The sequence below is a fragment of the Coccinella septempunctata genome, chromosome 3 (genome assembly GCF_907165205.1).
Source record: "Coccinella septempunctata chromosome 3, icCocSept1.1, whole genome shotgun sequence".
Classification (NCBI taxonomy): Eukaryota; Metazoa; Arthropoda; class Insecta; order Coleoptera; family Coccinellidae; genus Coccinella; species Coccinella septempunctata.
Window position 1 is genome coordinate 41,565,119 of NC_058191.1, and position 21,727 is coordinate 41,586,845.

The 21,727-nt window shown below is 37.9% G+C and overlaps 1 protein-coding gene across 7 annotated transcripts in view; it reads right to left on the reverse strand.

Moving 5' to 3' along the window:
* LOC123310542 overlaps nucleotides 1–21,727 on the reverse strand; it is a 69,578-nt gene that overhangs the window by 7,462 nt on the left and 40,389 nt on the right. For 5 of the 7 annotated variants that reach the window (XM_044894050.1, XM_044894052.1, XM_044894049.1 and 2 more), the window contains 4 exons: nucleotides 19,711–19,873; nucleotides 17,424–17,571; nucleotides 8,550–8,687; nucleotides 1,225–1,299 (listed from right to left, as the gene is read on the reverse strand). In XM_044894050.1, coding sequence (XP_044749985.1) covers nucleotides 1,225–1,299; nucleotides 8,550–8,687; nucleotides 17,424–17,571; nucleotides 19,711–19,873 — 524 coding nt within the window. Of the gene's footprint in view, nucleotides 1–1,224; nucleotides 1,300–8,549; nucleotides 8,688–10,577; nucleotides 10,831–10,908; nucleotides 11,274–17,423; nucleotides 17,572–19,710; nucleotides 19,874–21,727 lie in introns of those variants that run through there. The other 2 variants (XM_044894055.1, XM_044894054.1) reach the window with 2 other exon arrangements.

Genomic DNA, 21,727 nt, shown 5'->3' on the forward strand with positions numbered 1-21,727 from the left:
GCGCTCCTGTAATCACCACTTAGGTATTTAAGGACGGGATTCTAACCTAAAATAATTTGTTGAACTGGCTACAGAACTCCCCATTTTTGATGGATTTTGAAAATTGAATGAATTCATTTCTGAATGCCAAGCCTCTTCTTTTGCCTTTATTGTAATGCCATCAGTGTTTTTTAATTTTCAATTTGGTGTCACAAATCATTATAGTTAGCAACAAACTATTTTCTTCTTTTGAGAAGTTGAGCGTCCAAGTTCCTCTTCAACATTAGTAAAACAAATTCACACAAGACCTTACAAAGAAAGTGTTGTACTTATATAAACTTAGGTACCTTTTATTTTACAATCATTATCAAAAAATTTGTTAACTCTTTGATAATAATATTATATAATCAAAGATTTATAGAGTTAAATGTATAATCTTTGAATTGAATAATTTACTTGAAACTGACTGACAGGACAACAAAGTTAGGTTAATGAAATGACAACGATCATCGGCAACCGTCCAACCAATGAAATGGCTTTATTGGATTAGGATGAAGTTGCACCAAAATAAAAAACAGAAATATCACTAGATATGAAAACTTAAGGGCCCCTTACTTAAGATTTTGTTAAGCCACAGTCCTGCAACTGGGAATAAAATTAAGCGTCCCTTAACTTTAAACGACACTTAGTTAAGTACTCGTTTTAAGGGGTATTGGTGCAAACGGGCCTTAGAACGCAGAACAAAACTTAATATTCCTAAAAATACAGATACGACAAAATCTAAGAACCTTCTCTTCTCTAAGACACCGAATTTTTTTCATAGTCGTTCATTCTCAGATGTCCCGAAACTTGTGTACTATTTTCACCTTTTGCGATAAATCATGAAAGCCTGTTTGAACACTTCTTCACTGTCTGGATGCAGAAGAAAATACGATTTCTGCTCCAGGCACTACACATCAGCCTGTTTGATCTATATCCGATGGGGAAAATGAGATGTGCAATATTGATAAGAATCTTGTCGCGTTCTATGATGGATCGCTCGCAAACTTCATCTAACATCGCGTGTAGACAACAATAAATCTTTTTAGGCTTCGTGAATTTTTACGTAGCATCGAGAGGACTATTTTTCAAACCTCCAAAATTGAATTATGGAGATGAAATGGGGAAAAATTGGGAGATATGGCCAGGGCCGTCTTGCTAAGAGTTTGTCAGGAAAGGAAATTTTTTTTCGAAATATGTAGTTACCTCTTCTATGTCTGAACTTCCAACACTCAGGAGGGAACCGTCACTACAAGTACTATGCGATTTATTTGGGAGATCCTGGAACAAAAAAATAGAATTAGTGGTAACGCAATAAAACATCATGTTAACAATAGTATAACAAATCAAACAATCTCTATTTGTTATAGTGATCCCAATTTTTCTTCTCAATAGAAGAACGCCTCGAAAAAATGCACATTCAATGGCCACCAAGACTTTTTCTCAAGAAAACAAGTAATCTTGTTGGAACTCCAATTGGAATTTAGATTTGCAATTTTTACTTTCAGGCATGCACTTTTTTTATGTTTATGAAGATAATTAATGGTATAATTTTGGTTTATTCATTATTTTCGCCGTTGGTACTTGTGTCCACCTCAATTTCGAAAGGATAACAGAATTTCTTTCTTTCAGTATTGCCAATAGTACCCAACACTCTCTTGCATTGGTGAATGCTGCTGCTTTGCTTTCGCAGCTACGGTTTCAGATTCAGCTTTATCATTTTCACTCACAATACTCGAAGTAGTATCACAGATCATTTTAAATTTTTACTAAAACTTTTCTCTCCTTTGTTTGTTAGTGAATATTCTGATTCAGAATAGGAGCCAAATGGCTCAGCAGACGTTCTGCTCACTGAAGAATCAATGTCACTTATAGTAATATAAATCTACCTCTCTGTGATAATACAGAGTAGGTACAGAAAGAAGTTGCAATTCAGTTCAAAGCAGATTGGAGGGGTGATGACGTAGAAGGTGGCAAAGTCAAGTTGAATTGACAAAACTGGGTCCGTAAGCAGTGGCGTATCGATAGATAATAATAATAGGTAAAGTTTAAAAGAAGATAATTCAAAATGACAAAGTGACGTGGACTGTGGAGATACCAAACGAAGCCGTGTGTTTTCGATCTCCTTTTGAACCTTCTTTCTATATTTTCTTGATAATAATAACCTCACTCAACTAAACGGGGTAAAGAGTGCAACTGCGTGACGTCATTTTGAGTTCTTCAGAAAACAAATAAATATTGTGTTTGGTTAGCACGAAACGAAATGAAAAGTTAGCCGGAGGAACACCATATACGGTATCACTGGTTAATTAAGACAATATGTAATATCTCAAGAAAACGCCAAGACAAGATTTATTTAAATTTCTGATCTTGTCGATCCCTAGCTAAAAATTGAAATGAAAAATAAAAATCTCATTTTCACGGATCCTCTAAACCGTCTTCCCTAAAAACATATCCAAAATTTGGTGAACGAGTTCCCGAGAATTTTTTCTGTAATTGTCACATAATTTGCCTCTCTCAAAAAACAAGCCAGTTAGAGATCTGAAACTTTCAAGATTTCTTAAAATCATCGGCGTCTACAAATCCTATCATGCTTACACCCCTAGGACCTTTCATATCGACTCATTCCTCAACTTGAAGCGTGACTATTCAAGAAGACAGTAAGAAAACTGGAAAATTTCTTTTGCTCTATGACTAAATGTAATTATCACATATTGCAATCATCAAGTTACCTTTTCATAAATAGACTTAATCAACCAGAACCTATGCACGGCCTTAAATCCACAAACTCCCGCCTCCATCTGACCTCAATCGACGTCTCTTCCAAACGTCACATCAATACACCCCTAAAAACCCCCAGAAAAGGGTAAACAACCGATCCACTAGAGCACTCCACCACTCGACCGAACGATAAAGAGTACATCCGAGAAATAATTAAAAAAAAAAAGATCTCTTGCAACTCCGACGTTTCTTGCGCTGCCGCGAAGAACGCACATTACTCTATGATGTAATTTCTTGTTGCCGCAACCACTGGGAGTTTCTAGTTTCATTTCCTACGAAATGAACGATTTATTGTTCATCTTGGCGTGTACGCAAATGGGATGCACATGGCAGCAGAGATAGAGGAGCGTTTAGCAATGAAAGACAATGGGGAGGACGAAATGAGCTTCCTCTTCCGATGCTGCCCTACCGGGTGAGCGTGTAAACATTCTTGACGATTTCTAGAGAAAAATCATGGAAGATCTGAAAGTGATAAAAATTCTGAGAGTTTCATTCATCTCGCCACAACCGTTCGGTCTTGAGGAAGTTTTAACTGACCCATCTTTTTGGGAATTTTTCGAAGGTCAACTTTCCAGTAACTTATCTTCCAGGAAAATTATCGTAGATCTAAATGTGATACATATTCTGAAAGAGCAACTCTTCTAGTAACTAATCTGAGAATTTCATCCATTTCGGAACAACCGTTCGGTCTTGAGGAAGTTTTAACTGACCCATCTTTTTGGGAATTTTTCGAAGGTCAACTTTCCAGTAACGTATCTTCCAGGAAAATTATAGTAGATCTGAATGTGATACATATTCTGAAAGAGCAACTCTTCTAGTAACTAATCTGAGAATTTCATCCATTTCGGAACAACCGTTCGGTCTTGAGGAAGTTTTTACTGACCCCATCTTTTTGGGAATTTTTCGAAGGTCAACTTTCCAGTAACGTATCTTCCAGGAAAATTATCGTAGATCCAAATGTGATACATATTCTGAAAGAGCAACTCTTCTAGTAACTAATCTGAGAATTTCATCCATTTCGGAACAACCGTTCGGTCTTGAGGAAGTTTTAACTGACCCATATTTTTGGGAATTTTTCGAAGGTCAACTTTCGAATCGCGTATCTTCCAGGAAAATTATCGTAGATCTAAATGTGATACATATTCTGAAAGAGCAACTCTTCTAGTACCTAATCTGAGAATTTCATCCATTTCGGAACAACCGTTCGGTCTTGAGGAAGTTTTAACTGACCCATCTTTTTGGGAATTTATCGAAGGTCAACTTTAGAGTAGATCAATCTTCCAGGAAAATTATCGTAGATCTAAATGTGATACATATTCTGAAAGAGCAACTCTTCTAGTAACTAATCTGAGAATTTCATCCATTTCGGAACAACCGTTCGGTCTTGAGGAAGTTTTAACTGACCCATCTTTTCGGGAATTTTTCGACTCGTGTATATCTCAAAAAAATCATCCCAGATCTAAACGTGATACATATTCTGAAAGAGCTTTTGAGCCTCTAGTCTCAATAAAGTGAGTTCATTTCTCCACGCTTATCTATCCTCAAGATAAATTTTCTTCTATCAATCGAGCAATTACGAATTATCGATGACCTCACCGAGCTATTCTGCTACTGCACTTTAACGCCAAGGTCGAGAGCAGCAATAATTCCTCAATAAATTCTAAAAATATCGTTGGAAGACACCCGCTAAAGAGATTTTTATTGAATGATTATCCTCTCCTTATAAATCTATACCGTGGGTGTTGTGTTATTATGCCAACATTTCGTAACTTATCGTTGAATAAAAAAAATCACGACTGGAAGAAGCGATGATATTGTAAAGTATCTTTCGCAACGTTCGTTCGACAATGAAGAAATCAGGAAAGTGTGTCGATTTATAATCGTATCTGTCATAATTCTTACATAGAAGACAAAGGCATGGGAGTTTGATAAGTGCAGAATACTGCGTGTAGAACACAGCATAGTTTTTTCCATCTCATCTGTTCTCATGACACACCTCACATATTCCAGTGTCGAAAAATTATTTCGAAAATATTTAGTATTCATACAGATTCGTATCTCGATTTTGATCGCTGAAATGGCGTTTTTCAAAAATTGCAAATTTCAATTTGAAATATCTCGTTATATTCCTCCGATACGATTGAGATCTTCGGTTCTATAATCAGCGTTGACAAGGCTTTCACCATCAACATTCAAAAAATTGAATTTCGAAAAATTCACAAAAAGATGGGGCCAGCTAAAACTTCTTCAAGACCGAACAGTTGTGCCGAGATGGATGAAATTCTTAGATTTATTACTAGAAGAGTTGCTCTTTCAGAATATGTATCACATTCAGATTAACTATAATTTTTCTGCTAGATAACTAACCCGAAAGTTGAGAAATTTGATTCTCTTTATAACGTGATATTTCGAGGAAGGAGAGAGCTGCACGAAATGGAAAAATAAGTTAATAAAGACATTCTCTCAGCGTACACTTGCACGATGTTGTAAGAGGGCAATTTTCAACATTCTGCAGTTTCAACTGAGTTACTTTCGTTCAAAGGAGCGAGAAATTAATGCTCATGGTCAAAGAAACTGGGAATTTCCTTCAGCAAGTAAAGCCGAGTAATGTTTTCCAGATTACAAAACCATAAATATCTATAGGGTGCGGCCAAATGCAGGAGGTGATTCTATGTTCGGAAATACAATATTTCGTGAGGAAATAGGGTTATATCACCCTAACCTCTAGCGAGCTGAAAACCTCCTCTGAAGCTTTGGAACGTCCAAGAATATTCATCACGAATTTTTCGACATATTTACCATTGTTCGAACGTTTTTCGCCTAATTCATGCATACCTCTTATACAACGGGTGTTTCACGTTGATATTCGGCATTCAAGGCGATATCTCTAGCAGCTGTTGAATTTTCAATACCGTTCATAAGACCTAATTGTCATTGTGTGCGGGTGACCGTATTAGAAATAGAAATAGAAATAGCATTTATTGATCCAAAAGACACAAACATTGATGTGTATAGGACAAGTCATATATGCATATACATAAATAGAACAATAATGAATATACGAAAGTACATAAAAGTTCTATGAAAGAAAAATAAATAAATAAACGAATACATATATTAGTACATATAAAAAAGACAGGTTAAATACAAATGACATTACATAGATTCAATGAGAGTAGCTCAAATTGGTGTCAGTCATAAATTCATCTATGGAATAATAAGCCTTCAAAACCAATTTTTGTATTGTAATGTTTTGAAATGTCATAAATCGAATTCTATGGATAGATCGTGCACGACGGAGAGAGTCGACCATAAGGCAGAGTTCACTTTCGAGGCTAATTGACCGATTGAGCAATCGCCCTCAAAATCGGTTCTATTCGCGGATGAAATGCGAGGTTGCATCGAAACGGTGTATACAGGGTGAGTCTTCGACTGGTACAAATATTTTAACAATAGGATCTTGAGGTCAAAAGAAACAATTTTTTCGTATACCATTTTTTCTAATTCGGCCCTGATAAAAAGATATAACCCTTTTAAGTTTTCATAATGAGCAGTGCCATCCCTGGAAAAACAAAATAGCCTTCAGAATAACTAGCTGAATCTGTGACACAACACATCTGTGGATCTTTCAAACAGAGTTATATTCAGCCAAAGTAGCCAATTTTCCATATATCACAGATATTTTTTAATTTTTAAAACTCGAAAACGGCGCATTATACGAGGAAATATAAACACAATTTTTATTTTACAAAAAGTTCAAATAATTTGGAAGTGCGTGTAAGAATCACCTATTCCCCTTCTGTACTTTCCTATTTTTAATTTTTTATCGTTAATTCTGGAATGGGTTGTGTGGTGTGGCAACTTTCTTATGATAGAAGGGCGTAAATGCCACATGCTTCTGAATACCCTTTCATTTTCTGTCGGGTACTAGCCAGAAAACACCAAATTGATTTTGAAAATCTCGATTTTTTAGGTCAAAAATAAGCAAGGGGTTAGGCCCCCCCCTAAAATGACCTATTTGCAACTCTGTCTGAAAATCAGGATGTTCCATTACTATCCTAGGATATGGAATGCATAGAATTCCGAAGATTCTGGAAAACCAAACAGTTGATGATTCAATAGAGAATTGCACTCCAGAGAGCTCTTCGAAGTCAACTCGAAAATGAAAAGTGGAAAAACAAAAAAATATATTTTCTCCTAAACAGGGCCAGATATTTGAAATTTTGATATGAAAATATAGGTTTTCGAACACGCGGAATCTATTGCGAGCAATTTCGAGAGCCTATGTCTTCCTTCGTTCAGATTTTCATCTTGGAAATGGCATTTTTCAAAAATTGCAAATTTCACTTGAGAATCCGTCAAGACCGAACGGTTGCGCCCAGATGGATGAAATTCTCAGTCGTATTACTAGACGAGTTGCTCTTTCAGAATATGTATCACATTTCCATCTACGGTTATGTTTATTGAGAGAAACATTTCCAAAATGATGGAATCACTTGAATAAAAAAAACCGAACGGCTTCATCGAGCTTGATAAAATTTTCAGATTTTTAACTAGAAGAGTTGCTCCTTCAGAATATGTATCACTTTTCCATCTACAGTTAGTTTTATTGTTGTGGCTGTAACCTTGAACATATCGTACTATCGACCTACAATTTCTGAACTCTTTCAGTCGCGACCTGTAGTCGTTGGCGACATTTACGACAAAGCCAAAGTCGCGTTATTTTTCCCTGAAGATTTCCCGGCCAGTTTTCCCGAATATCAGAGTGTGTGCCGATTTTTACGAGTGACCCGATTCCTCTTGCCAATATTTACGCCCGTTTCGGAGTCGATTGACTTTCGTTTGCGTAAGGCCATCGAATAATGGACTGGCAATGACCCAATAACATTAACGGTTCCTGAAGTTGTTTCGTATTGAGCGACAAGTAATAAAGTGCACGAGAGAGGACCGTTAAACTTGACGCCAGATGAGATCCGAACGATTGGAGGTGGATGCGCGAGAATTCTACAGCTTCTTCGTCCGCCGCTAACTACTGCGTCGACAACCGTATGAAATTTCTCCCGAAATTCGAATTTTGGAAATTGTATCTTTCTCTGGGCATGTAGGCGTTTGTTTGGCATTGGTTGGTTGTCTTACTGTGCCAGTCTAAGTAGGATTATAGATTGTTGAGTGATTACTCTGCAATGGAGATCATCACAGATCTAACACATCTTCCTCTTGCTATACATACATTAGCATGAGGCCATGTGGAGAAGGTATGGGTCATAGGAGAATTAGGAAGCAAAGGGCCTGGTAGACATTTGTTTAAATGTGTGAATCTTCAAAATAAATCAAGATATCAGGGTGAAATAAAAACAGAAACATTTCAAAAAGGATGGTCCTTGTTATGAACTGAGAGTAAACTCTACAAATTTCCCGAAATAACACACAGGGTGTCGAGAAATTGGACTACAAACACCTAGGTCTTTTTCGCCCTCTAAAAATAAGCTATCAACATTTTTGGATCACTTTTCTGAAGGTTGTTTCAACAGCAAAGAACGTATATACAATTTGGCGTAGAAACTATCGAAATCCATGGAAAATTACCAAAGTACTTGGACAACGAAATTTTAGGGGCAGAATTTTTTGCCGTTGAGTGTATAACCTCAAAATGAAAGGATTCACACAAACAACAAATCTGTTTCCCCTAGGGAGAACTGTTTCCACCTAGGACTAAAAACAAAGGGTGATTTTCCCAACTCATCGCTTACCTTAAGGGCAGTCTTGTCAATATTATCAGTCGTGGTGGGGGAATTGCATAGGCTATGGGGGAATCCTTCGTCATCTTCGCTGGTATCCCCTCTTCCTCCTCCACTGCGCCTCAGTCTCAACCTCTCGCTGAGTTCGGTCTGAAAATCGAGATTCTACCATCAGTTTACATAATGATAACACAAATCTAGTGATATTTCCCAAAACGTCCACTAATCTAAAATCGAGATATCTCTCGATGTTTGGTCGGATTTGAAATCCGTTTCGTTTGTGGTCAGAAGTCGAAGTATCTTTACACAGGGCGAGTCAACAGCAGCGCAATCAACAATTTATAGGTTTGAATTAATAGTTTTTGCCTGGAACATAAATACATCACACGGAATGGCCATCGCAGTGCTACGAACGTAGGTATTAGTTGTGGTACACAAATTCGATGCTTCCCTGTCTAGCGCGACACTAAGGCAGTGGCGTTACATGGATAAATTTATATACCTTCAGCCATTTCGAAATGAAAATTGATGTGATAATATGGTCAACTTTCTAAGACTCAGTAAGGTCCAATCTACAGCGCTGCAAACCTGTACAATAACTTCCTGGTGTTGTTAAGACTATTCCCAGAAGACACTTAAGAAAGCTTACATCATTTTAAGAAGCGGAGCGTTTTATTCAATTGACGAATTCTACTGAGACGATAGATGACTCAAATTTTATGCTGAGTCAACTACAGTTCGGGGAGATTTAATTTTATGTATAAATTATATACAGGGTGTTTTCAAAGGTGAGGCTTTTTTGTGACAGAAGGTAGAACTGATCAAAATAAGTCGTTTAACCAAAACTTGTCTAAAATATCCAAAATGCCTGAGATACAACCCCAACATTTCATTGAATTTGGGGGACTGTGGAAGGTGACTCCAGCATCGCAGAAACTAAACAAAACATAAACATATGGCTGGACAATGAATGGTTCAGTACCAAGTTCATCGGATTAGATGCATCAGGTCACTTTTGAGATAATCATAATTGTTGTATCGTGCAATTCAGGGTGTAGAAAATCGAGGCAGTTTGTTGAAAGTGTTTAAGTTAGTTATGTTGAAAAGTGCCCTGATGTTTCCCCATTTCATCCCATTTTTACGACGATTGTTGGAATGTTCGAACAAGAAGATTGTGATGCCCATTGTGAAAAAATTCGTGAATAATTAAGACGAATTTTAGTGGTGAGATTTTGAAGTATTATTCTATTTTTTACAATTGTGTCCTGAGTCTCTTCTGTTAGTTGGTATCGAAATGAACCATTTCATAAGCGTGTAAGTTACTAAAAATATTGAAAACAATTCGGCAATCCTAAGTTCCCATTTTCATTACCACGTAAATATCAAACGAGCCAATGTCCTAAACGAAACCACACGGTCGAATCAGGAGGTTTTTTTTTTAGTGCTTTGCGATACTTCAGCTAAAAAACGTCCTAGGGTAGCATTAGGATCTATTCCAGTGATAATTTTCAATTTTTTTTTCATCATTTTGAAAGTTATGTATAGGTGATTTTTGGTGAAACTGGTGGTGGTTCTACCTTCTGTTGAAAAAAAAGCCTCACCTTCAACTAGACCCTGTATGTACAACTTTTATTGTGACTTGTGTAAACAATATTGTATATTGCAAGACACTGATAAATATCTCTCTCTTTTTCTTCATCAGAAGTAGACCTCTGGAATCAAAAATCGACTTATTTTATATAAGTACCTAATTCAATTCTACCGACCTACACAGCAGTGTTTTCGTTTTAAATGGCCTAATGGCCAACTCCGTATACTTTTGATCCCACTTTTCCTCAAGTTTCGGACGAACAAAGAACAAAACATGGATCACCCATTATTCGATGATGTAAACAACAGGAGGATAGTCCGACAGTCTGGCATACGACAACAAAGGTTTCGTGAAATCATTGCCAACAGTCACAGACAACCTGATAGTCTAATTCTGCTGTTCGTCAACTCCCGTTCGGTTTTCGAAATTTCCAAACGAATCCGACTTACGTCCTCGTCGAACCTCTTGCAAAACAGCCTCCTGTACCAGATTCCCCTCATTTTCGACAGTTTCCGACAAACGTCGAGCTTGGCGATGCGTCTCGCGTGATTCATCGTACCACACACAAAACCGTCGATATTCCACAGGTGTCTTTGAGGTTACGTCATCCACGATCGCTACTAGGGGCGAAGAAAATTCACCGCGAGACGACGAAGGCATTCATCGCGTTCATAACCTCGCGACAACTGTCAACAAGACCGGACACGAGAAGCGTTATCTTCGAGATCGAAAAAAAAACTGATTGGACGAAAGATCAGATGGCATGGCATCGACACTTACCCATATTCTGAGGAGGAAATCCATCGCGGGCGGGTAGACGGAGGGCCTACATCACGTAGCACGGTCTTTTCACGCCATCCGCGGACACAAAACTGGCCACTTTCGCAATAGGTCGGGATCAGAGCGTGGACTGGAACAGGTTTTCCGCAGGAGACCGCTTCCACTCTGCTATACGAGTACGATAGATATAAAACTTTTGGTCGTAATCCGACGGGTGAGCAATCGATTCCGCGAAATCCCGACAGATAGGCCGAGACCGCGGCCGGTGAGTCAAGACGCGCGGCGGGTTTGTGGATGGCCGACGCCGACAGCGTCGGGACGGCGGCGATCTAGTTTCGACAGGTGCGACGCGCCGCCGGGTGACGTCACGGGTATCGCGTCATCCGTCCCTCGAACGGACACGGCTTTATCCTGACACTCGAGGGCGGATTATAAAGAGGCTCCTCGAAACATACTAAGCGACGTAGAAAACAGAACACTCAGTGTTGATTGATTTGTTATGTACAGTTCGAATTCGATTTTGATGATTATTTTTTTGTAGATAGAATTTTTTATGAGGAATCTAATGCTATTAGTTTCGATCCGCGGAAACTTATAGTTCGGCAGTTATGATTTTTTGAAAATTTCGTAAAGTGCGTTATCTTGAATTCAACATTGTGGCTAAGGCAGATATTTTTGCCGATATTTTCTTGGATGCAGTACAGAATCTATTCGTACAACTATCAATCTCTGCAAACTTTCAATTTGACAGCAACGATTTTTTTGAAATTTCATCAAAATGCGTGCTATATAGGGTGAGTTTCTGACTCGTTTAAATCTTTATTGAGATCAAAAGAGACACTTTTCTCCCATACCATTTTTTCCGATGCGGCCCGGATAAAAAGATGTAGTCATTTCAAGTTTTCCTTATGAGCTATGCCATCCCTGGAGAAACAAAATTCTCTCCAGAATAACAAGCTAAATCTATGACACTATACGCATCTATGGATCTTTTGAACAGAGTTGCATTCAGCCAACGTATCCAATTTTCCGAATATGATAGATATTTTTTGTTTTTAAACATTAAATTACCCGAAAACAGCGCATTATACGAAAAAATATGAGGAATACTTTTATTTTACATAAGGTTCAAGTATGCATTAGATAGTGTCCAACTTAGTCCCAAGAGTTGGATTCTTCGAATTTTTGGTGCTCCACTTCGATTTATGCCCCACCTCAGATTTTGATGATTTTTTTTTCCTAGAAAGAATTTTTTATGAGGAATCGTATGGTATTGATCCCAATCATCGGAAACATCTAGTTCAGTAGCTACGATTTTTTGAAACGTTCGTTAAAATGCAATTAATTATGACATTCGAATGTTTCCTTACCGTAATTCTCAATTAATTCTCAACAGAACTAATTGGGGTTTGAGTTAATTTACTGAGAGAGAAATGTGAATAATTAATTGATCAATTCTGGATAAAAATAAAACTGAATAATTTTGATATTAGGTTAGGTTGTTAACTCACGTTAGGACAGTGAAAAAACCCTATCATACATGAAAATATCATAATTTTTATCGATTAATTTAGGTTTAAAGGACCGAAAAGTGAAAATATAACATTTCCTGAGAATATTAGTATAAGGAGTCTTTGACTCGTACTAATATTTTAATAGTAGATTCTTGAGGTCAAAAGAAACATTTTTTTCCGAATCGACTCGATTTAAAAGATACAGGCTGTTGAAAACCCTTCAAAACTGTTATTTGTAGTTCTATGTCAAAAACGGTCTCATCGAATGAAATGAATTACTGAATATAGTTTTTCATTCATTCGATGATTCTTCTTCGAACACAAGATATCACCCACGTCTTCCAGTTTTCTCATTATGACCGTTACGTACTCATAATTTAGAAATGATAGGCTGATTCTATTTTCAGATTTGGATAACACAGGAAAAAAACTCGAGAATATATCATCTCTTTTCTTCTAGCTCTAATAGTTCTAAAGATCCTCTCAGTAGACAACGAATTTTGACCACCCTATACAACTTGGCCTAAGCCAGAGAAAAAATCAGTTCCCAACCATATCTCAAGAGCGGTTCTTGTCTTCTATTTCTTTATCGATAACTTACCCAACACCTAGACAGATGTATACGAAAAATCGTTGCAACAAATCCATTAATACTGGGTGTTCTGTTTTCTATGTCACTTTTGCACCGAATGGAAGGCAGGCTTAACGTTAAGCCTTATTTTTCTCTGATTTCTGCAGCAATCACTGAAATAAGTAGATATGACTCAACGCCTTAAATTTATATTTTTATTCGAAGTGCTGGATACTTGAAGCATTGGCATTAGGGCATGTTCCACCAATAAATAGGCTACCTATGAATGATATTTCAACTGGGGTGAAAAATTCCATATTGAACAAAATCTAGTATATGTGCCAGTCAAGTCGCTTTGATTTCTAATGTAGCCTTCTTTATTATTGAACAATCCTACAATGTGCCATTTCTTCAACTGTCCAGCACTTGACAGCGTGTAACTTGTCGAGGGAAGGTCTAAGATCTTTGGTTTACACGAAAGACACCCTTAAATTGTCGGCAAAGAATCGCCCCCTAAGAATTCTCGGTCTTCTCTGGTTACACCCTGTTTATCGTTATTTTATCTACAGGGTTATTTCGATGATATCCACATCCGCCGACTGGAAGAATTCAGAACAAACGGACCAGTTCGGGGAAGATGCCAATGATGCACGTGCCAAAGTTCACGATCAAGACCGATGATGACGAGCTCCAATTACCGGAAAGAATGTTCCCCTATCCTTATCGGCACATTGTACAGTAGCACGCCACTATCCTAGACGCGAAGAACAACAACGACCACTAAGTTCTATCGACGAAAAACGAGGACTAATCGCTGCCGTTTCCAAGAACTGCGATTATTCCTTATCTGTGCGGTAAAGAGGAACCGAAACTTTGAAACCAGATCCAGCAATTATGACATTCTCGGTAGGAAGTGGCGGAATTACAATCGGCGGAGCGTGCTTCACGACGGATTTATGCCGAATGTTAATTTCGGAGATCGTTCACCGGGAAAAATGGCCCATCTCTCTGCTGACACCGAAAAGATTGGGAGCAGAAACGAACGAAATGCCCGTTAATTTGATACTCAGGGACCAGGGTGTTGCATCGTGGTTGGGAGAAACACTTTTGCCTTATGACATACAGGGTGTTCCTAAATTGAACGTACAAACGAAAAGGGGAGATTCCTTGAGTGAGTTTAAGAAAAAAAAGTCCCATAAACATGGGGTCGCAAACGTTTCGTTTTCGAGATACAGAGTGTTGAAGTTTGAATTTTTTTCAATCGTTGGTAGATACGACAAAACTACAAGAGACCGAAAAGTTCAGTATAAGAACACAGCTTCTTTTTACATTTTTTCAAATTAACAGTTGCTCACAAAAAAAAAAGAGTTCTGCAGAAGAACAGGTGGCAGTGTTCCAGAAAAAATATCACCCTGTAGATCTTCTATCGAAATTGCCATGTCACGCGCTGAGAACTCTAAAATGTAATATCTATGCCAAATTTCAGTTCAATATCTTGTGAAGTGTAGATACTATGAGAAAAAAACTTGAAAAAAATTCAAACTTCAACACTCTGTATCTCGAAAACGAAACGTTTGCGACCCCATGTTTATGGGACTTTTTTTTCTTAAACTCACCTAAGGAATCTCTCCTTTCCGTTTGTACGTTCAATTCAGGAACACTCTGTATATGGTTGTATTCTGCTTTTCCTCTGTAAGTTACAAACCTGTAGCGTACGAACGATCTGTAAGTGTCCGATTGACAGATTTGTAAATAATGCAATTCTGGAAATGTTCCTGTTTCTATCTTCTTTACGGTTTTACTTTTGAACTACTTATCGTAAATAGTAACGGATTCCTGTAAGCTATAGATCACTAAAAACGTCCAGAAATGCAATTTTCCTGTAGGCTTATGAAAAGTTACAGATTGGCTCACAGATGAAAGCAGAAGCATAAGCGAGATACAGGGTGTTCAACGAGTGTGGTCAGTTAAGTATACACTTCAAAGTAACGGTTTCTGGCCACACCTCAGTATATTCGCCTAGTACTTCCCTATACCACTCGTACAAATATTTTAACAGTAGATTCTTGAGGTCAAAAGAAACACTTTTTTCCTTCACTATTTTTTCCGAATCGGCTCGGTTTAAAAGATACAGGCTGTTGAAAAACCCTGAAAAAATGTTATTTTTAGTTCTATTACACAAACGGTTTTATCGAATGAAGTGAATTTCGGAATATAGTTTTTCATTTATTTGATTAATCTTTGTCGAACACAAGATATCACCCACGTCTTCCAGTTTTCCCATTATAACCGTTACGTACCATAAAAATACCAAAAATTCATAGAACCCAACTCTTGAAATTAAGTTGGACGCTATCTGATGAATATTTGAACGTTTTGTAAAATAAAAGTATTCTTCATATTTTCTCGTATAATGCACCGTTTTCGAGTAATTTGCTGTTCAAAAATAAAAAGTATCTGTCATATTCGAAAAATTGGGCTGAATGCAACTCTGTTTAAAAGATCCATAGATGCGTTTTGTCATAGATTTAGCTTGTTATTCTGAAGAGGGTGGCACAGCTCATTATGAAAACTCAAAATGGCTATATATTTTTATCAGGGCCGAATCGAAAAAAATGGTACAGGAAAAAAGTGTTTCCTTTGACCTCAAAAACCTACTATTGAAATATTTGTACGGATCAAAGACTCGCCCTGTAGAACGGTTTTCCACAAAAAATTGCCATGGATCCAATGAGATAGGCTTAAAAAAGATATTTCATATTTTAGGAAGCTGAAATTTTGAAAATAGGCCACTGAGATCCTGAGCATGAGTTTGGTGAAGAAACACCTTAGTGTCCTTACCAATGTTCCTAAAAGAAGACTTATGATGACACTGAAAAGTCTTAAAAAATCTTCTTTTTCTTTTCTGTTTGTATCGATCGAAATCAACAATCTTGCAGCGTTAGCGTAGGACCTCCGTAAGAGCTCCGTCATGAATCATCACGAACTTTATCGCCCAACACAGGAAGGATGTGTGACATAAATATTACGATAGTAGTATTGCTACATAGCAAGACGCCGACTTGTCTTGATATCGAGAGAGAGAACACTACCCAACCCAGCTCATTGTGAGACCTGCTGAGCTATTTGGCTCCGATTCTGACTCAGAATATTCACTAACAACTCTAACAAGCAATAGAGAGAAAATGGTAAATCTTAATATGAAACTGCAGCTGCCAAAGCGGCAGTAAAAAGATAAAGGCAGCAACATTCACCAATGCAAGATAGTGGTAGGTACTAGTGGCAATACTGACAGAAAGAAATTCTGTTATTCTCTCGAAAGTACCAACGACGAAAATATAAATAAGCCAAAATTATACCATGTTTTCATAAACATAAAAAAAGTGTTGTAATGTGGTTTCCTCGGAGAAACTTTATCTCGAGCGCCAGCTATTCTTTTCACTAGGAAGAATAGCAAACCTACCAGAGTAGCTGCTAGTCGGAGACAGAGTTCGCTGTTATCTAGGGTGGTAGCGATAACGAAGTAGTCAAAATCAAATTGTGTACCAGTTTATTCACACCTTCGGAAAATGATTAAACAACGGAAATATGTGTAGGTATGAAATATGAGAGAATCGATCAGCTAACATACATTCGGGAAATTCTATCCGGTCACGAGCACTTTATAAAGTTTATACCGGGTACAGTGAAAAATCAACGGTTGTTCAATAAAATGCGCCAACCAGAACTGACGAAATGAATACTAAGGATGACCTCGCGAAGTGAAATGACTTGCTATACGGTATCGGGAGGTAATTAATTGTATTTCTCCAGAAATGAAAGAAACACAACCAGGGCGGACCTACTCGAGACTTTTATTCGCTGCCCCAAGGGCTACGCTCCATGACTGCGAAGAAAAGGTCTATTTCTAAGAACTTGGCGACCCCTAGTTGCAATGTAGTATGTATCACTTTTGCATGAGAGTATGTTGATGAATAAATTAAAATTTGTTTCAATTGAACCGGAAAGTTATAGAGTGATGTGTTTTTGACCTCAATCTGGGCCCAAACGATACTTTTTCCCCGATCTCAATTCATCCTGGAATATTTAAAGAGCGCTTGTCTCCCTGAATTTACCAGTTGTTTCCGTCAACCTCAACTCCGATTGCGGTCAAAGCAATTACCGATTTCATCCTCGCTCAAGGCCACCATTGAATCGGTTGACAATAAAATCGTCAGCGGAATAACCATCCACTTAACAATTGTTCGGACGTATAAGAACTTTCTAACGAGGCTGTTGCAAGACCGCAAAAAAAAACCTCTAGGAAGCGCCTATTGTGTTGCGTTGACAAGCTGGTGATTTCACCCGTTATACCTCCAACATATACTATTCTTCGCTCCGACATATTATGGCAACGCGTTCTCAACTTAAACATGGTCGTTCGAACTCACCTGTAGTTCTGCGGCATGAGGCTGGGTAGGAATACACAGCGAAGAAGAACTGTGTCCAACGTCGAGGTCCGTTTCTGATCCCGACTGTGGCGAGTGAAAAACGCTGTCATGTGACACACTCAATCCTGGGTACATAGAGCTGCCATTTCTGGAAAAAAGAATCGGAAGCTATACAACACCGTCACCCGTTTGGTTGTAGTTGGGAGCCCAAGAGGGAAATTCAGGATTTACTCGAGCGTATCAGATTAACATAAGGGGAGATACCTTGGACCCTGTAGAGACCTACCTCTACCAAAAATTAGACCTGTGTATAGGGGGAATTGTCTAGGAAAAAAAAAGATCATTGTACATACTCAAGTGTGTCAGATTAAGATATATGTGGTTAATTACATGTTGAAAAGTATATATTCTCTTAATTTGACAATTTAAGCGTGACGAAAATGTGTGGAAGGGCGCCAAACTTGCAAAAAAAAAAACGTCACGTGTACATTCTCGAACCCGGTGGCTTTTTTTTTTAATTTGACGCTAATGGTTCAAGAATAACGGAAAAATATATAATCTGACAGTTCAAGCAAGCCGAAACAATAAAAATTGGCCATAAAGATCACAAAAATCAGTTTTTTTGAATTATCTCCTCTACCTGGCTTCAAATTGATTTCGCATCCATTATAAAAGTTGTAGAGCATAACATTTTCTACAAATTTTGTCCGAAGCAATTTTTTCTACGTTCGAACGTTTTTGAGATATACGCCGATGAATGTACATAAGGCTGGGTTTCTACATTGACCTTGGCCTTTCGCATGTGTGGCTAAGCTCCTCGCCCTTTATCGCCCTCTAACTCGAGAACGGTTAAGAGTATGTAAAATTGCTTCAGACAAAAGATGTATAGAATTTAGTTATCTACAACTTTCATAATGATTTCAAAAACGATTATAAGTGAAGGAAGGGAGATATTTTAAAAAAATGCCTTGTTATCATCTTCAAATTGTCAGATTCAGAAACTCCCCTGATTAGTGTCAGATTAATGGGTCAACTTGTCTTTAACAACGAGATTAACCATCTGTTTGAAAATCTGACACGCTCGAGTATATATGTAACGATTTTTTTTGCATTTTTAAAGGACCGCTATGACCTTGCGTCACGTCCGAATTGTCAGTCTCTTGAAAAGTAGCTTCCTTTGGGTCCAATCAAGATGTCCTCTGAAAATCTGACACGCTCTTTTTTTGTTACCATTTTCAACTCATCCGGACGGCTAGCCCCACCACGCAAACTGTCAGATTAACATGAATTTATTATCAGAGACACGTAGGGCATATACAGTATCTTAATCTGACACTTTCGAGTATGTACAGGGTGGGCAAAATTCGTTGTCTACTGAGGGGATCTCGAGAACTATAGCAGCTAAGAGAAAAAGGATGACCCGTTCTCTAGCTCTTTTTTCATGACTAATCCAAATCTGAAAACAGAATCGGCCTATCATTTTTAGATTTCGAGTTATGAACAAAAATTGGGATTTTGACGATTCCGAAAAGTTCTCATAACTTTTGTGTCTTCGAAGTTACAGATCTGAACCTTGAACCTTCTTACACACCTTCATACGTAGAATTTAGTGACAAAAGATTTTTTTCCAATTCAAAAATAACAAATTCAATAAAAGTTCACCTAATGATTCTAAATGAAAAAATATTTTGAGCTCATCAGTGAATTATACGTAAAAAGTGCCTGTAGAAGGTTCAAGTTTCAGATTTGTATCTTCAAGGACAAAAAAGTTACGAGAACTTAACGAAATTGTCAAACTCAAAAACGAAGTATCATAGGAGGCTGCGGTTTTCACCATTCTTTGTTTCTCCGAAAATGAGCTCGGAATTGTGCCATCCGTTTACTTCTAGCAGCTATAGTTCGAGATCCTCTCAGTAGACAACGAATTTTGCCCATCCTGTACACCTGACGATTTTTTTTACATCTTTGAGAACCTGCAGACGCTTTCCCCACCTCTAAAAGTGCATACATCATAGAACCTATTTCTTACTACCATCTAATCTTCAAAATCCACTAGGTCTCCTGATCTAGCATCGCCGCCTCCCCACCTATCGGATATATAAATCGACACCCCGAATTAGGACGCGCCAAACAACCCTCGAGTCCCGAAATAACACCCCACACCCCATCATCTTCCAGAGATCGACCCCGATTAGCCGATAGCGACAACATCATGACGCCCTCGGGTTAATGAGGCGTCTAAGGGCCCTCCAAAGGTCAAGACGCGGAAATGAAAGTGTTCTCTCACCTTTTCCTCGGCGGTTCCTCGATCGAGAGCTCGCTCGTAGACCTGCTACGTAGGGATTCCGACGTCGCTATGTAATCCGAGACGGGCAGGACGCTGTCCTCTATCACCTTGTTCTTCCGCTTGAACCATTTCAGGCGGTTCCAGAACTTCTTCTTGGTGGCCACTGAAAAAGAGAGAGAGAGAAATGAGTTGGTGAAAATATGCGTGGAATTTCGAGAATATAGACGTCTAGATCATTGCTGGTAGGTAGGTATGGTAGGTATACGAATTGAGGAAGAATGGGGAATACTCCTTCTGACGAAAATGATGTATTTTTTATGAAATATCTTTGAAACGTCACATTTTGAAGAAACCATTTCAACCGTCTTTCAAAAAAATATTTTAAGCACTTGAAAATGAAAAGTAAAAGTGGGTATTTAAAATTTAAAGCGTTTCGTTTCTATTGCACATGTTGGCAACATCAACTGTAATATGCGTTGATAATGAAGACAACAAATACTAGATGACATAGACAAAGATGGCTGTCTGTGTAAGTCTGCGACGAACGAGGAAGGTCGTAAAATTTTATGGGATTTTTATGGCTGGTTACTGTTGAGGTTCGCCAGTGAGTACGCGCCTTATGATGGCTGTAAATCAACAGCTGTTACTTTGTAAAGCCATTGTTCCTTTTATTTTCTAGTAGGCGCTGTTGCCAAATCGTAAACTAGAAACGAAGCTATTTAAATTTTAAAACCTCATATTCGAAGAATGATTCTGAATAGTTTCCGCGGTGCATTTGAAAAATTCATGAATAAAACTCATAATTATTCAGTTTAAACTTGCATATTATGCTGTGATAACCCAAATTGAGGAGAATTCCATCTGCAAGAGCGATACTTCCTCCGTCCTTTGAAAGAAACCAAAAGAAATTTTTGGGATGACACTGGACAGGTGTATCGAGTGATGTAAGTACAACAGGCATTTATGAAAATACAGGCTAAACCGTCAATATTCCAAGGCTTCTAAACTTACCCCTACAAGACTCTATAAATCCCATATTCAAAAGCGTTTCTGAGTTACAAATGGCTCAAATTTTACGTTTTTTTTATGGGTATTCCGAATTCACTGTTAATTGGACCTAAAGGAAGCTACCCTTCAAGAGACTGACAATTCGGTCAGGTCAAGGTCACAGCAATCCTTTGATTATGCAAAAAAATCGTTACTTATACAGTATGGGCAAAATTCGATGGGATTGGATGGCAGCCAATAAGACTGCAACCATAAGAGCTAGGGAAAAATGGATGGAAACTCATTTTTCATCTCTTTGAGTTGGTACTTCTATTTCGTAAAGTTTCAGTGATACCGAAGGACAAATGTAACATTCTACACACCATTTTCACGTAGAATGCAGTGGAGTAGTCAAAGATTTTTTTGCAGGCCACCACTTCAGTGATATAACAGTAACTTTCATTTTTTTGAATATAAACTGCTTTTCTCCCATATTTTTTCCTGATTCAGAATATACAGCGTGAGTCTGTGACAAAAAAAACACTTTTTTCCTATACCATCTTATTCCAATATTTGTACGTTTTGTAAAATTAAAGTATTCTTCATATTTTCTCGGTTTCAAGTGATTTGATGTTCAAAAATTAGAAATACTTGATACGTGATATTCGAAAAATTGAGTACTTAGGCTGAATGCAACTCTGTGTGAGAGATCCGGAGATGTGTGGTGTCATAGATATAGCTTGTTATTCTGAAGGAGATTATATTTCTCCAGGGGTGGCATAGCTCATTATAAAAACTTAAAATGGCCATATCTTTTTATCAGGTCCGAATCGGGAAAAATGGTACAGGAAGAAAGTGTTTCTTCTGACCTCAGAATCTCTACTGTTGAAATATTTGTACGAGTCAAAGATCCACCCTGTATAATATTCCAAGGAAACTGGACGTGACTAGTTTTTAATTTGAACTTCCAAGTTTTTAAGCATCAGTGGTTTCCTAGTAACACAGCCAAAAAAATTTGAATGGAAATACA